At 44.4% G+C, this 12,924-nt stretch overlaps 2 protein-coding genes across 2 annotated transcripts in view; both read right to left on the bottom strand.

Moving 5' to 3' along the window:
- Positions 1–12,924, bottom strand: part of hoxb3a (homeobox B3a) — a 68,817-nt gene that overhangs the window by 40,956 nt on the left and 14,937 nt on the right. Inside the window, exon 2 of the mRNA XM_035994652.1 lies at positions 3,439–3,869. The gene's annotated coding sequence lies outside the window, so the exon portion shown is untranslated. The remainder of the gene's footprint in view (positions 1–3,438; positions 3,870–12,924) is intronic.
- hoxb4a (homeobox B4a) lies at positions 5,730–11,688 on the bottom strand. Its single transcript, XM_031317896.2, has 2 exons — positions 9,578–11,688; positions 5,730–7,895 (listed from the first exon to the last, which is right to left on the bottom strand). The coding sequence occupies exons 1-2, from the start codon at positions 10,032–10,034 to the stop codon at positions 7,597–7,599; spliced, it is 756 nt and encodes a 251-aa protein (XP_031173756.1). The 5' UTR covers positions 10,035–11,688; the 3' UTR covers positions 5,730–7,596.

The following is a 12,924-nucleotide window of genomic DNA, read 5'->3' as shown; positions in this document are numbered from 1 at the left end:
CGAACATTGGTGAGTACCGAACGTTGGCACCAAAGGGCTGGTGAATTTCTTAATCTTATTTATTCACTGCTTGATCAAATATAGGCTGATTTGAAACATACTTTAGATAAATGTATGTCTAAATGTAATTTTTTATTTAAGACTTTTAGTCTTGAGACTATACAATGATGCAATTTGATACATTTTAGCTTATATTAAATGAAAAAACTAAACAAAAAAAACATACTCAGCCACTTAAGATATCAAAATTATTCTTTTTTGGATGTGTACTGATAGTCAGGTATCATATTTATGCAAAACCTTTCTACCAGTCTGAAAGGTGCTGTGACCTCTGACCTTTCAGCTCATTTGCTCTTGGTAAATGATTATTCTGAAGCACAGTAGCATCTCATTTGCTCTTCTCTAGGTAACAATGTTGTAGAAATGATCATCAATAGTCCAAAGGACAAACATCCAGCTGAGGGTGACGTCGAGCTGTTAGGGGGTGTCTGTGTAACGTTTAAATGTGAAATAATCTATCTGCTTGGTGATGCCCTGGTGATAGAATTCCTATACCACATATCTGATGCAGCTCTTCCTTCTGTATTACAGTTGAACAAAGTTCCTTTGGCAACAAGTGTGAGAGCACCAAGTCAAGCTTACAAAAGATGCAACATGGTCAACTTTAGTATGTTAGTACAACTATAATATGTCAAATATAAGGACGGCAGTTTAAGAAGATGGTCAGGGTAACAACAAGTCAAAGGTGTGATCCCATGTATAGTCACGAGTCCCTCTGAAAAGACCTAAAAGCAACATTGAACCACATCTTGCTTGCACCAGATAAGAGAAGCGCATCAACGTCTGAAAATGAATGTTTTATAGAGATCCTCCAATATTCAGTCTGGTCTCTTTGGATGCCTAATGAAATAGAAGTGTTTTGGCTCTCTACAGAGCTTCACTGCACAACAAGTGAGCATAAACATAGAGCCATCAGTGGGTCTTGCAAGGTGCTAGAGATTGCATAGGCAATGTTATTATATGTTGCATGTCTTATGAGATCCTGATGAAATGTAAAATTGAAATGGAAATATGTATTGGCAATGAGGGCATGTTGGAACCAAACTGACCAGTAGCATTTTCCCCATATGCCATTGTCTCTGTGATTAATCAGTACTCCCCAACACACACACACACACACACACACACACACACAGCACTCCTCCCAGCTGCAGGTCAGATTACCAGGCTGGAAAATGACCAGCAGCCATCAACCCAATGAATAACAGTGGCTGCAGTTCACTGAATTGCTGACAATCAGTTTTACAGTAAAAATATCAACATTCTATTCTATTGATTTCCATTTATTGGCTACTGTGAATTAGCTTTTCAAAACGAGTACCATGTCCTGAATTTGACCAAACACAGTATAAAATTCTGAATACAGCATGCAAACATGGCTGCAACTAGCCTGGAAGTTAAAACGGGCTGCTCATCAGCTTTTCAGCAAGGCAATCAGGAGGGGCAGGCTCTGTTTACACTGAGGTCCCAGTCTGTCTAAATACTGTCCAGCATCAGGCTGCACATTCTCTCTGTTCCAGCCTTGCAGGCCTGGCTGACCCGTTCATTCCAAATCATACAGTTAGAATAACTCACAGCACCGTGTATTAAAGTGCTCAAGGCTTTCCAGACAGAAGACTACATCTGAAAAACTCTGCTTCAAAACTTAAGACAGCTGCTTTGCAAAATTTGCAAAAACAGTATCCTGGTCAAGTAAAAGGGCAAATAATATGAATGTCATTATGTTAAGCTGTGCAATATTTTCCAGAAAATTACGAGTGGGAATTTGTCTCGAAAAAAACCTTAATTTAACTGAGCGTCAGCAGTGGCCTGTCGCTGACCCCTGCCCAGGTGGTTAGCTTACTTGTCTGTCTGTCTGGGTGTGGGATGCAGATATGGCCGCCGTGCCCCCGGGGTACAGTGCCCTGAACTCGGCCTGTTATGACTAAGGGGCCCGGGGGCTCCGGAGGTCTGGGAATGTCCGAGGGAGTGGAGGGACCAGCAGCATTGCGAGGTCAAGGGGGACCTGGAGTGGTGGGGGTAGGGGTGTAGTGTGCGGGGGGGGGGGGGGATAACCACGGGTCAGCCTCTGGCTTCAGAGCCAGTGGACCTCATCGGTCAGAAAAACGTGTCCCCTAGTTGAACCCTCTGTGGCCACAGCTTGGCCATTCCGCTGCCCTGCATGACCATCGATTTTTCTTCCCTCCTCCACCTCTCTCTGCCTTTACTTCGATACCCGCCGCTTATATTTCTCTCATTTGTTTCTCTTACTTCTCCACGCATCGCATCACGCCATGGCCTGCATCCCCCTGAGAGGCCGGAGTCCCTCCACCAGAACCGCTGCCCCTTTATTTTTAATCCCGGGCTAGATTGATTTCTGAAGGGGTCAAACAGGAGTGAGTGCGCTTCCTAAGGCCGCTACTGTCGGCTCAGCAGATACCGGAGGCCTGAGCGCGCACGGCGACCGGCAATCGTTCGCAGTTCATTTGGAAAACCTCGCAGATCGTTTGTTTTCGAGGTAAATTGTTTTGGAGAGCAACCGAGAGAGTATCCATTAACCAGTGCTCCCCCCTGTTCTTTTAATTTTTCTTTTTCACCCATACCTCCTCCCCCTGCAACCCTCTCTCAAATTGAGCGCCGTATTATTCATATTCCCACCGCAGTCTCCATAGCCTGTTTGCACCTGGCCGACAAAACACACACACACACACACACACACACACACACACACACACACACACACACACACACACACACACACAGTATCTCATTAAAAGCTATAGGCCATAGCAACACTTTATAATCACAGAAACACAGCCAAGACAAAATGCATAATAAGCTCCGGGTGAACCAGGAATTATTCACATGGGCCATTCTGTCATACATTAGCGCGAGAATTTTCTGAATTTTCTGCTTAGGCGACTGTGTTAAATCTGGTGTCCATTTGGTGTCCACGGACAGTAGCACAATTTACGCACAATAGATGCTCAAGAGGCGGCAGGCCTCGTGAGTGACAAACAGACGCAGAAGTGACACCACCGTAGCAAAAGGGGGGGACGGAAACATTTGCGCAAACCCAGGAGAAAGCAGCACAACACAAGCTTGTCATTTGTAGCTGATGCTGCAGGCAAACACACACACACACACACACACACTCACAGACACACACACACACACACACCTTCCAACACAAACACGCATCTCCAAAAGTCCCTGCGCTAAAATCAAAGACCCCACGACCATAAATGCCCCCTTCGCCTGACCTCGCCAAATGCGCAGGGGGCAATAAAACCATAAAAACGCCACCGAGCCGTCAGACACAGAGGAGCAAAGACAGCCAAAGACAGAAAAGGGGAGAGAAAATGAAGTTCGAGAAAATGAAGTTCCCAGGCCTCTTACCTTAGACGCCACCACTTTCAGCGACTTCTGGGCCATCTTCTTCTGCTTCGTGAGGGCTCTCTGACTGATTTGTTGGAGTTTCTTAGGAGGGATTTTCTTTTTTCCAATGAGGAAGAAAAAAGTTTTTTTTTTCTGTGGTAGGATACTTGTGGGGTGTAAAAAAATAGCTTGCTGATGGCTGGGAAAGGGGAGGTGTGTATGTATGACTGTTTATGTGTGTGTGTGTGTGTGTGTGTGTGTGTGTGTGTGTGTGTGTGTGTGTGCGTGCGTGCGTGCGTGTGTGTGTGTGTGTGTGTGTGTGCGTGTGTGCGTGTGTGAGGGGGTGTCTTCCAAGACGTCTTCTTTTTCTTCTCCTCTGTCTGTCTCTCTGTTCCTTGCCCTCTCTCTCTCTCTCTCTCTCTCTCTCCTGGCAGAAGGGGTCTTGTGTGTGGCTGCCGGATGACAATAGAGAAGGAGAAGAAGTGTTTAAAGAAGAACAAGTGATTAATGATTGTTCCTTGTATAATTCTCGCATTTTTCTTGAGGTGTCGTCCCTTCTGCCCTGTCCAGAAATAATGGCGGTGAACTTTTTCAGAGGGGTAGGGGGGGGGGGGGGCAACCTCACAAAATCTGCTCCCATTCACAGAAGCAGCAGAAGGCCCCGGCTGATAATGGAGGCTGAAAAAGAGTAAGGATTCCTTGGTGGATTTTATTGTGCACGGTGTCACCCTGCGCGCAAATTCATTTATTTCAACTCGGACTGCAAGCGCTCAGGGGCTTTAGGGGTTATTGTGAAGGCACATATGTGTGAGTGAACATTGAGGCGGGGGGGGTCTGTTTAGATGCTTCAATATAGGACAATTGTTGTATAGCACAAATTACAGCAGGATACAAATATGATCTTGGGTTGTGTGTGTGGAGGAGGGGTTTTAAACCTTAAAGCGCTCACCATATATATATATATATATATATATATATATATATGGAAATGAATGCACCTTCTGGAAAAGCATTAAACTGGAGTGAAAACGCACTGTCACTTTAAGCAGAGTGGAAACAGAACAGTGACATTGATTTTTTCAGTAATGAAACAGTGAAATATTTGAAAATACAGGTTTACATGCTCCGAGTGTAAGGATTTAATATTTTTTGCGCAGTATGTGTGTGTGTGTGTGTGTGTGTGTGTGTGTTTGAGCACATCTAGGTGTACAGTTTGATAGGAGGGCGGTGTTTGCGCTGGAGCAGCCTTTCATAAATAGGAAGAAAACAGATAAATGGGCAGAGGGAGTCTCTGTGGCAAGAGGCCCAGGGAGAAATCAACCAACAAGTAATAGGGAATCTTCTCTGGGCCGAGGAATACGAGCGGACCAATTTGGGGGGCACACTTTTTTTGTTTAAAGTTCATCGAGAGGAATGCTATTTTCTCGTTCTCCCCCTCTTGCTCTATATTTTTCGATACCTGCTCTAAGAAAAGAAAATGAAAATTAATACGGGAGCCGCGCCTTACAAAAGAAGCCATTCGTCTTGTTGATTATCTATTTGGTTGTCAGGGTTTGAGCTATGGCGCCGGCCCGCTCCCTTTTTGTAATATATAAAAAAAATAAAACACACATGCGCGCACAGCACCGGTCCAGAAAACACCGATAGGGGAAAAAAACTGTTGTGCAAAAATTGCACTCATTAAAGCATTAAAAGACCACGAACCGAGAAACTATTTAATGTTTTTTTCTCTTCAGAATCAGGAGAGGAAGGAGGGGGGGGGGGGGTCTCATACTCTGTGTCGGGCCGGTGCAAGCGCGTCTGAGCAGCCGTTAAATTAACGGGAGAACGGGAGTGAAACGGAGGGAGGGTTTGTGATTTAAAACGAGATTACAGGACGTAATGTACCAAGATCACTCATGGCCGGGACAGATTAATCATCGCAGGCTGCTGATTTCTCAAGACAGGTCTCTGCGCGTTTGTACGCAAAACCAACACTGAAATTAAATGATATTATTTATTGTGTGCGCATGTGGGAGCGTGTGTATATATGCTTTAAATACATCCTTCACTGTTAAACGTAGGAGAGAGGAGGGAGAGCTTTTGGTATTTCTGATCTGCTGTGGAGGCGAAATGGAAATTATTCTTTACAATTTTAGAAACAAACTTAAGCATATATTATTATGAATTCAAACTGAGCGATTTCATTAGCGTAGACATAACTCCACGCCTCTTGTATTTAGCAATATTTAACGCTATGCGAGAACATTTAGAAGAAACTCAACAAATCATGATTTGGAGAGAGGAAATAAAAGAGAAGAGGATAAGAGAAATAACGTTTTAGCCATTTATTTAAATTTCTATGAACTATTTACAAATAATAGGAAGGTAGACACTGAGGAGGCATAAGCAGAGAAATGAGCAACTTACACATCGGAGGAGGTAACACATGTTCACCAATACCACCATTGTTATTATTATCATCATCGTCAATAACGATAGGAACTGATCTTTGGAATGCAAATAAAATAACAACAATTAAAGAACACTTGCAGAATAAAATATCTAAAAAGTGGCACAAGGGGAAAGAACAGAGAGAGAGAAGGAGAAAAGGAAATGTGCGCGCATTTAATGTGCGGAGAAAGGAGGGACAGAGAGGAAGACATAGAAAAATAAATCAACACCATTACGACATGCAATAAAAGGCTCCTTGTTTTTCTGAATGTCTCTGGCTAACAATCGCTTATAATTAAATTACATTTTTTTAATTTCCACATACATTTAAATGAACAGCGCCTTTTGTATTGCAGGTAGGCTAATAATTATTATTATAATAACAATTTCAAAAATATAAAAGCTTGAAAAGCTGTCACTTCATTGACCTAGCAAGAGAAAATATGATGACCAAAAAAATAAAAATATATATAAGTACAACTGAGGTAATAGGTAGTACATTGTATAGTGCTGCGTTTATAATGTGTTTTTGAGCTATGTACCAGGATTTTGGTTTGAATATTAGTGTCGTTTGTTCAGGCAGCTTTATAAACCCTGTTTGGTACGTAGAGTGGAAAATGCCATAATTTAACTTTAACTTGAGTTCACTTGTATCACCCTGTCAGTCTGCTTCCCTGTATACAACATTACAACATGAACAATCAACGGACCACATAGACGCTCCTTGCCATTCTCAGCAATTTACAATCAACACTGAAATCAAAAATAATTAAAATGTAAAATGCTATATTTTGTCATTAAACAAAACAGAAATACCAACAGTTATTATTATTATAACAGCAAGACAGAAAACTGCCTGGTGCCTTTTTGGATCATACCGGAGGTTATATTTTATGTTAAGTACTGTAAGGATGGACAGAAGGGTATGAGCAAGTGTGTTTTTTGTTTGTGTTTAGAGAGAGAGTGTGTGTGTGTGTGTGTGTGTGTGTGTGTGTGTGGCGGGTTGTACGAATACTTTTCTTGACAGAACGAGAGTTCCATTTATTACACGTGCGTGTGTGATTGGGGTGGGAGGGTGAGGGGTAGCGGTCTGGGTAGGGGTGCGGGGGGGGGGTGGGGGGGGGGCGGGGCGCGAGGGGTAATGGGCAGAGCCGCGGTTCACCCCTTTGCTTTGTACCCGCAGAGTAAACAATGACAAATGGGGCCCGAGTTTGGCATGATTAAAGATGAAAACCAGGATCCATCTTCAACGCACACAAAAAAAACTAGTCTCAGGTGGAAAAAAAGAAACCACACGCACGCGGGCACATTATCCTCAGCCTATACCATCTTATGCTCTGTCATAGAGACGAAGCGAGAGAGGAGTATAAAAACACAGAAATATAAAAAGCAGGGAGAGACGGAGATGGGCAGAGAATGCATGGGGGACAAAAGCAAAAAAGTGGCCGCATCATTTTCTCAGTTCGTTCAGTCTCCTTTGCCTACTTTTGTTCTTTTCATTTTTTATGAATGGGAAATCTCCCCCTTCACCACCTCCCACGTCATCACGTCATATTAGTGTGTAACATCAGCACAGCATCAGGACCGAACAGGCGGCAATAGCATCGCTCCCTCCCTCCCTCCAGAGTAAAGGCGTTATTCCGGTCCAAAGTGCAGGCTCCGGTGGTTACAAGCGTGGCTGCCGCTTTGGCGTTCAGTTTGGGAACCAGGGAGGGCAAAAATCAGACAAAGAGCCAAATAACCGGGCTATAGGGGCCCGGTGCGGTTCTGGGAGCCGGTTAGAGCCTGGGAGTTTGTGCTGTTGTTTGTCCCGGAGCGGACCTTGGTGTTAGGCAGCTTGTGGTCCTTCTTCCACTTCATCCTCCGGTTCTGGAACCAGATCTTGATCTGCCGCTCTGACAGGCACAGCGTGTGCGCGATCTCCACCCTGCGCCTGCGCGTCAGGTACCGGTTGTAGTGGAACTCCTTCTCTAGCTCCAGGACCTGCTGGCGCGTGTAGGCCGTCCGCGAGCGCTTCGGCTCGCCACCTGTGTAGTTTGAACTCACTGTGGGACAACAATGGCAATATATGAGCATCACAACATTTATCACTCAAGAAAAAATTCAACAACCACTACAATCACCTTCAAAATACAGCAAAATAGGCTAATAGCCTAATAATAATAATAACAATAATCATAATAAAGTAGTAAATACGCTGGCTGCACTATAAAATACAACAGAATCACTGCTTTCAGATTTACAATAAGTAGGCTAACATTACTGTCGAAAAACAGACAGGCGTTGTTAGTATAATATTGGCTACATAGACAAATTGTTGTAATGCTCATTAAAGACGATGCAACACAGTCTATTGGTAACTTGCAAAACTGAAAAAAGCCCATCAAGCCATATGAGAAAGAAAATGTCAGTGCATTATGAGCATGCAACGAAGGGAAATGAAGCCATGGCCACCGCGGTTGGACCTACTGAATACAGAATACAAAATGGCTGTAACCTCGCAGACCCGTTACTGATTGTAATCCTCTTTTCTCCTACGACAAATATGTAGCGTGTGCTTTCAAAGGCAGCTGTGACAGCATAACTCGTTTATCTGACACTACAGTTTGTTGCGTTTTCAGTGAGCACATGCTGTCAGGTGTCATTGTAGGCCCTGCGGCGGGGTGAATCCTCCCAGCAGCCAGCCTAAAGCTGGTGTCCAAATGTTGTGATTTGAAAGCAAATAGAGGCCACGGCCGCATTTCCCAATGCTTGAAAATTCGTGCTGTTCTGACACGTCCTATAGTTAGGCTAGGCCTAGAAAAGCAGTTGGGAGCAGCTACCTTTCCTTGCAATGATCTTACGCAAGGATTTCACGGACTACGCAAGGATGGCAGCATGTATGAACTGGTTGAGAGTAAAGGTGGTGCGGGTGCAGCAGCTACACGACGGCACTGAACGGCCGACTGGGTGGTGATTCAACAAATACCCAAACCTACAACCGGGCAGAAGCAAGCAAACATGCTGCATGCAGTCCGGTGTCTCCAAAGACGTGACAGCTAAAATAACTGCAAAGAGCAAATGCAAGAAAGAGTTTTCTTACCGAGTTAACAGCCCGGTGGAGTGAATGCATTTACGTCGACTTTACAAAAGGGGCATTTTGTCGCCCCGCGAACATGCGCTCCGGTTATCACAATACGCAATAGGCAGCAAGTCTATTAGAACATTACAGAGAAGCCATAATAGACTGGAGCTATTCGGTTTTACATTAGTGTTTTACGGCCGGCTCCATAAACATGAATATTTCAGCTGCCATAAAACTTTGCCTCCCTTGGAACAACGAGTGGGGAAGGAAGGCTCGACAGAGTAAAGTACACCGTTTATACAACCCGACCACTTAAAATCAAATTACCAAAGCATAAAATCTAACTTATGGGCTCGGTCTGAGTTGTCATAAGGCGAGGAATTAGAGCAGACGAGCCTGAGATCGGACTTCAAAAGGCACCTCTGCGGAGAGGTGTAATAAAAATTTATGGTGGGTGTAATTATATTGGCCCTGCAAACAGACGATCGTAAATCTTGACCCAAGGGCTACTCTTCTACTTCTAACAGAAAACAAGGAGGGGAAGCCGTAGATTTTGACGGTGGACACCTAGCTGACTGCATGGCAGCCAACTGCAGGCACAAAGGCGCAGCGAGAGAGAGAGAGAGGGGGAGAGAGAGGAAGAAGTTTGCATGCAGCACTTACCGATGTTTACATGGACTTTCTTCATCCACGGATAGACTACGGGGTCCTTACGAGTGCTCGTGGGGGACGAAGTGCTTTGGCCGCAAGACGCAGGCGGAGGCGGGCTGGGTGTCACTGAGTCGCAGCGGTGGCTCAGCTCCGGGACGGGGGGAGTCTGCAGCCCGGTCGGGGGGAGGACGTGACCCCGAGGGGACATCACCACCGAGGCTGGCTGCCCTGGACGCTGGCACGGCGTGTACGGCGGCTCGCCTCGCTGCTGGTGGTGGTTCTGGTGTTGTGGGTGGTGTTGATGGTGGTGGTAGAGAGAGTCCGGCTGAAAGGCAGCAGGCTCCTGCCTCTGGGCGCTGTAATAGTCCGGAGAGTGGCTGGGCAGATAGTCGCTCTGTGAGTATTCCTCGCACGGTGGGAACTTCGGGTCCACATAGTTGGAGTTGATCAAATAGGAGCTCATGGCCATTAATTTCAGTCTTTTTGTGGAATTGCACCTACTCGGAAAATATATAACTAAAATTTATATCTCATCCCTTTACTCTTCGGTTATTCCTGTTCCGTTGAACCCTCCTACTTTTCTGTCAAGTGAACAAAGTTAAGAAGCCACGTGACGGCAGCCGGCCAATGGCGCGCCTCCTGGACGAACCCCGGATAAGGAAATGGGATTAAGCATATACACGGACCCCGCACGCGCATCATCATATGGCCTCAGTTTGTGGGCATTCACAGTGTTACAATACGTCCTCCTCTCCCTCCCCGGGCCCCGTTCGCTCTCTATGTATCTCTCCACCACATGTCGGCACGCACGCCGTCCTAAGCAGCCAAAGAATCACAACAATAACAAAGCGCGTCTAACACGCACGAAGTAGCCTACAGTCCGCTCGAGCTGAAGCCGCACTGAGGAACGCGCGCGCAAGGACACACACGAGCAACAGAGTACAGTTCAGATGATAAGTCCTCCCTTATTGCAGACGAACCCTTTCCCCCTGTTTCGCGGCTGGCTGGAACTTCAAAAAGAAAAAAATAAAGCAAACAGAAAAAAGAAGCAGCAGAAAGAAAGTGCTTGGGGGGATTTAAAGTGGCGCCTGCACCACCCTCTGTGTATATATGCAGGGGTGTGTGTGTGTAGGGACGTGCTTGCCAAAGCCTTTTCTTTTTTTCTCTCTTCTTTTTTAAATCGCTAATAACGGGGAGTGGGTGAGTGGCCTGGCCGGCTGCTGCGCCGCCACCCAGCAGCAGCACAGTGTCAGAGATAAATCTGGCTTGTTTAGGATCGATAGAAAATTCATCAACTAATTCAGGTTACACGGCCTTCTAAATCACTAGCAGACCTTAGCATTAGGAACGAGAATGCAGCACCGGTTCCCTCTTTTTTTTTTTTTTTAAACCCCTGTTACTCCAACAGGCGCCCATTCCACATTTCACTCCCCTTGCATGTTAATTCAGCCGCAGCCAGGTTCGCCTTTTGCCTTGCATTATAAACAGGATATATTCCCCTCCGCTTTCCGATATTAACATCACTGGCAGAGCAATGTGCCCAATTCAGACTGCGCGGCTACTTTTGCCCTTGAGCTTTGCATTACTGAACAGAGATACAGCCCTTTGTTTTTCCTCCGAAAGGAAATGCCATCCCCCTAACCGTGACCCGCTTACACGAGCTGCTACAATCTCTTTGTTTACCCATTTCAAACACTGACACATAGCATGTAACACAATCTAACTCTCTACTGCTGTCACTTTCTATACTGCTATAAAACGGGCTGAAAAACTCCATGTTTGAAGACGCACAGATTTTAGACAGCAAACTGCATTATAAAGAATACTAATCAAACTCTTTTTCCAGCACCCCAACAAGTTTTATAGTAAATTCCATTGAGTCCAATAATTCAGCTTGCAGCAATTTCTGCACAAGTTCAACATAGAAAGAAAACACAGACACATACAATGTACTACAAAACACGGAGCACTGCGGTGAATAGTTATCAGTGGGACTAAAGGTGCGCGCATGCACATACACACACACACACACACACACAAACACGCAAGATGATGGAGATATCCAAGTCCTTTGTTTCGAGAAAATTGACCGTCTCTAAATCGAAACCTTACGCCCCCCCCCCCTCACCTCACCCACTCACACACCCAACCCCCCAATACGCCTTCCAAGATGAACAGTAAAGTCGACCGCATCATTTTTCAACAAGACAAATAATAAATAAATAAATAAAAGTCCAATTCAACCTGGAATTGGCCTTTAAAACTGCGAGGCGGTTTGATGATCGAAAAAAAGAGAAGTACAGAACTTAGATTGACTTTTCCGCACTGTGGAGGAGAACAGGTACATAATACACATTAAATAACACCAAAACAGTCCTGAAATAAATACATTGGTGGATGTCTATGCTGATAGATAATATAAATTCGTAGAGATGACATTATTAAACTTCACAGTTCCACTTTTACAAATGTAAATACCAAGCAGCGATCCATAAGGCGTTACAACCCAATAATAGCAGCTGATGGCCTCGCCTCCCTGTGTCGGATCCATCGCTGACGTCGTGTATAAATCCACTATATACTCCCCTAGAAACGAATTTGTGATTGTTTGAATGATTTTTACACAAATCCGGATCTACAGGGTAGATATAGAAGACAGCGGCTCTCTGGAGGCACACGGTTACACCGTCGATAGACTTTTATTGCTTTCATAAACTTCCTGTCATAGCCACAATGGAAGATTTCCATCCATCTGTACAGTTTGTGACCCCTGACCCGCTCACTGCTGGTGGGGATCTGGGAAATGAAGTTATAATGCTGTGACACTTCCGGCAAGCCAAGCGCGAGCTTGCTCGCAAATAAAACAAGAAAATTAAAAAATACAAACATTTTTGCTTTTGACTTTTTTCTTGTAGACAGTGTGAAGGAGAGAAGGAGGGGCAGGTGCGCTCGAAGCTGCGTTATAGTCCCGTTAATTAATCTTTCCAAATGCAGCTTTAAATTTAAAACAGCAAAATACATTTTAATAAAAAAAAAAAAAAAACATATTCTTCTCTTTCTAATATGTGCATTTAATTATTAATGGCGCATTGGTAATGTTAAGCTATTACAATGACGAATGAGAGTAAAATGCATTTAGTGATATTATATACGTAGTAATTTTATGTCCAGGGAATTGTGAAATATTATGTATTATTATGAAATATTTATTTGTATCTCACAAATATTACTGTCTCACCGTGAAGGGGAAATTAGGCCTCTGTCACTACAAATATTTTTTGCATCTCTTTGTTTTTTCTATAAAAATTTAATATTTCCTTGGCCAATTTAGTTTCTCACTACTCCATCTAAACGAATGT

Source organism: Sander lucioperca, chromosome 2 (genome assembly GCF_008315115.2).
Source record: "Sander lucioperca isolate FBNREF2018 chromosome 2, SLUC_FBN_1.2, whole genome shotgun sequence".
In the NCBI taxonomy this organism is placed as follows: Eukaryota; Metazoa; Chordata; class Actinopteri; order Perciformes; family Percidae; genus Sander; species Sander lucioperca.
Note: the sequence above shows the minus strand (reverse complement) of the source record. Positions and strands in the feature narration are given on the sequence as shown.

Excerpts from the sequence above, each read along its gene's own strand:
- hoxb4a (XM_031317896.2), bottom strand. The coding sequence starts at position 10,034 with ATGGCCATGAGCTCCTATTTGATCAACTCCAACTATGTGGACCCGAAG. Across the intron at positions 7,896-9,577 it reads GAAAGTCCATGTAAACATCG|TGAGTTCAAACTACACAGGT; the intron begins GTAAGTGCTGCA and ends GTTGTCCCACAG.